The 3,421-nt window shown below is 31.2% G+C and overlaps 1 protein-coding gene across 1 annotated transcript; it reads right to left on the bottom strand.

Annotated features, from left to right (window-relative positions):
* Positions 1 to 1,514: 1,514 nt before the first annotated feature.
* On the bottom strand, positions 1,515 to 3,421 carry mge (translocase of outer mitochondrial membrane 22 homolog mge). The gene is made up of 5 exons (XM_068777156.1): positions 3,159 to 3,421; positions 3,008 to 3,070; positions 2,815 to 2,912; positions 2,381 to 2,522; positions 1,515 to 1,739 (listed from the first exon to the last, which is right to left on the bottom strand). The coding sequence occupies exons 1-5, from the start codon at positions 3,273 to 3,275 to the stop codon at positions 1,674 to 1,676; spliced, it is 486 nt and encodes a 161-aa protein (XP_068633257.1). The 5' UTR covers positions 3,276 to 3,421; the 3' UTR covers positions 1,515 to 1,673.

Genomic DNA, 3,421 nt, shown 5'->3' with positions numbered 1-3,421 from the left:
AAATATAATACCCACTACCTATGCTTTCCTTCCAGATTAAACAGGGAACAAAAAAAATATATTATGCTGTTGCAATGAATAAAAAGCCAATTACATCATTTAACCCTAAAAAATTTAAAACTAACTATGAACTTGCCGTAATAAAATTGAAAAAAATTAGGTTATTTTCCTCACAAATTTTATACAGTGGATGCTATTACCATACTATCGCGGGAGTCTGAATGAAAAGCTAATCTCAAAAATTAAAGTCCTACAGTATATTGTCATCGCAAACTTCTACCACTTCCCTAAGAAAATATTTTGGATAGTCGAGTTGCTTAAAGGATGAGACAGAAAACACCCTTGAAGAAAACTTCCTTTTCTGCTTTAAATTAAATTACTACTGTCAATAAGTTCCGAGGCCTATGTATGATTGTTAATGTTTACTATTATATTTACTATGAGCAAATCTATTGGAAACTCTCATTAGTACTACTGGAAATACCATTCGGTAAAACTACTGGGCGATTGTACGTATTATAAACTTCATCAGTTAATAATAACTGAAATACGTATTTGTATAAAACTACCTATTACTCGTTGATGCTACAAACATTGTTTATTATTGGATATTAGCTACCAAGCAAGCCAATGTTCGATGCTCCCTGGTACCCCCAAATCAAAATGTGCGATGCATACTGAGTAGAGTCCAAGCCAAGCATTGTACCTATATTTGTACCCAGTTACTTCATGGAGCGAACTGACCTGAGAGCTAATCTGATCTAGTGAAATAAATGAAGTAACAGCATGAGAACAGCCTTTGACAGATTCCACAAACTCAGAATTCAAAAAACAGCACTAAAACTTTTTACCACAGCCTGGAGAAACTGTAAATGCTAGCAGACAAGCAACATTTTTTGTGTGAGTCATTTAAGTAATGTGTGAATGTTTGATATAGTTACAATCTTTAAAAATTACACATTATTAAAACAAATATGGCACAAGTGAAAGTCTAAAAATTTTTTGTATCTATGAATCTATTTTATTTTAAACCAATTTTATATTTATCTATGTGATGGTAAGTTTCATAATAATTATGTTACAGCAATAAATGTGAGATTACATGTAAGTAAAAGGACTTGTAGTTTAAGAAGAGTTGAAGAGTGATTGAAGAATTAAATGATGGTAAAATAGAAGCCTACTGTACAGTAAAAAAAGATTTATATATTGTTTGCTTTTAAATTTTTCCATTTCTAAGATACAGATATATTCTTAATGACAGAATAACAAGGTATACATATATTTATTATAAATAAATATTTCCAAAAGCTGTAAGAACTACAACAACCTTTATTAAAACATTTTGTTAAAATACACGACCCATAAAATAATAAAAACAAATGTGCATGAAATGGTATTAACACTATATCAATCATGTAATGACATGTTTAAATTTGCTATTGTTTTTAATTAAATCAAGTGAAGGTAGAAACTTGAAATAAAACATCTGATTGCAATAAATGCATCAATAAAAGAAAACTGTGAACAATGACATCAGGGATATATTTTTGTTACCTATTTATTTAAACTAATAAACTAACATTAAAGCATAAAGACATTTCAAGAATTCTCTCACATTTGTTTTGTGTCAAAGTGATCACTAATTAATGAATTCTTGAATGTTAAATTTTGGTTTATCGCGGCATCGGTGGCATGTTTGGCATGGGACCTGACAATGCAGTGTTAGTTCCCAGTAAGACCTGAAATTAATAAAATTATTTTGATTACTATATTCAATGATCAATGAAAAATACACTATGATATCATTACAGATCAGATATAAGGATGCATATTTTGCCTACCTTTTTGCTACATCTTTCACAGATTTGAAACCTTTGAAAAACTATGAGGTGTAAAAAAAGTAGCTAATAAAAGACTGTGTGAACAATCTCCTATATGCAAGAGGGTTTGTTACAGTTCTATAACTGGACCTAATATAACTACTGTTTTGAGGAAAGTAGAGGGTAGGATGATATGTCATAGATTTTGCCAAGGTGTTATAAGACAGAGACAACCCTTAGTAATGAAGAAATTTACCTAGTTATTTTTCTGGGTATGAAATTTTTGGAGATTCATTTAATTTATGTAATAAATCAATTGACAAATGGAAATGTGTTTGACACTCCTACTTGAGCACAAGCAGGTGTAATTTTTAGTTTCTCTTGCACAAGCAGGTCCTTGCCTTCTTATTTTCACATCATGCAATATTTTCTAGTGCTGTGTGATTTATAAGGGATTACCGAAATTCCTGACTTCTAGTAAAAGTCATCCAATTTTATTTAATACATGACAGAATTTGATTTTCTACTCCATTGACTACAGAATTCCATTATCTAGTTACCTGTTTTTGTTGTGACTTTTGCATTTCTTCAACTTGTGCCCTTTCTACTTCAAAAATGACTGGCGCAAAAAGAATGACAGATGAACTGGCTAATATCCACACTACAGTGCGTGACAGTCCATAAAGAGATTTAACTCCAGACCTGTGCAGAAAAATGCAAAATAAACTTTATAAACACTATGTCCAATGAATCTCCAAATACAAAAAAAATCCAATGTTTATATGGTTGATCATCTTTAACTGAGATCTTGTGAGGCTTTAATACAAGAAATTAAAAAAAATCCTGAAAGTGGAACTTTGCTGTAATTAAAAATTAATTGTACTTTAGTTGCTGTTATTTGAACTGCACATTGATGAACTCTTGAGTCAATGAGCATTTTAAATAACAGCAACAGCATATTTAAAATCTATTTAAATCAATTGATGACATTTACCAAGTTTTAGTAGTAAGAGTGTAGGTGCCCTTGCGCACAGAATCGGGGAACATTTCAGTTAACCCCCATAATCTCTCTGAAAGGCTTTCATCTGGTTCCTAGAAAAAATTTAAAAAAGTTTATAACTATTTTTAGTAACATATATAGGTTTTAGATTGCAAAATGAAGTCAAAATATCAATAAGAATATTTACATCGTCATATTCCTTAAGAGGTCCAGGCGCTACAGGAGTCACTGCAGTGGGTGAAGTTCCAAGCTGTAAAGAAAATTCTTTGGATAAAATAAAGTTGAATAGTTACTTAAACTGTTAATAAAATTGGGTGATTTTGGGCTTCAGTTCATACCACGGGCGTAATAAACGTATCTTCAGGTCTTCGTTCAGGAGTATCATCTTTACTCGCTGTCAATGATTCCATACCACTATCGTTCTGATCTTGATCATTGGTTAAATCCATAAACATGTTATGGATTGAGATGATACACTGTTTAATTCTTTATTAAACACAACGAATGTGCTACCTCGTGTTTAGTCAACCAAAAACGTAAGGAAAGTTAAAATCTATCTTCATGAAAAACGTCACATTCACTACGGTGCACAGATAAATTA

Source organism: Battus philenor, unplaced genomic scaffold (genome assembly GCF_028537555.1).
Source record: "Battus philenor isolate CCGP_79_NKW_IND1 unplaced genomic scaffold, ilBatPhil1.0.hap1 SCAF_13, whole genome shotgun sequence".
Taxonomy (NCBI): Eukaryota; Metazoa; Arthropoda; class Insecta; order Lepidoptera; family Papilionidae; genus Battus; species Battus philenor.
This window is presented reverse-complemented; position numbering and strand designations above follow the sequence as displayed.

Coding starts and splice junctions, on each gene's coding strand:
- mge (XM_068777156.1), bottom strand. CDS start 3,275: ATGTTTATGGATTTAACCAATGATCAAGATCAGAACGATAGTGGTATG. Junction 3,071..3,158: donor ATACGTTTATTACGCCCGTG/GTATGAACTGAA, acceptor TTTTCTTTACAG/CTTGGAACTTCACCCACTGC. Junction 2,913..3,007: donor CTCTTAAGGAATATGACGAT/GTAAATATTCTT, acceptor AATTTTTTCTAG/GAACCAGATGAAAGCCTTTC.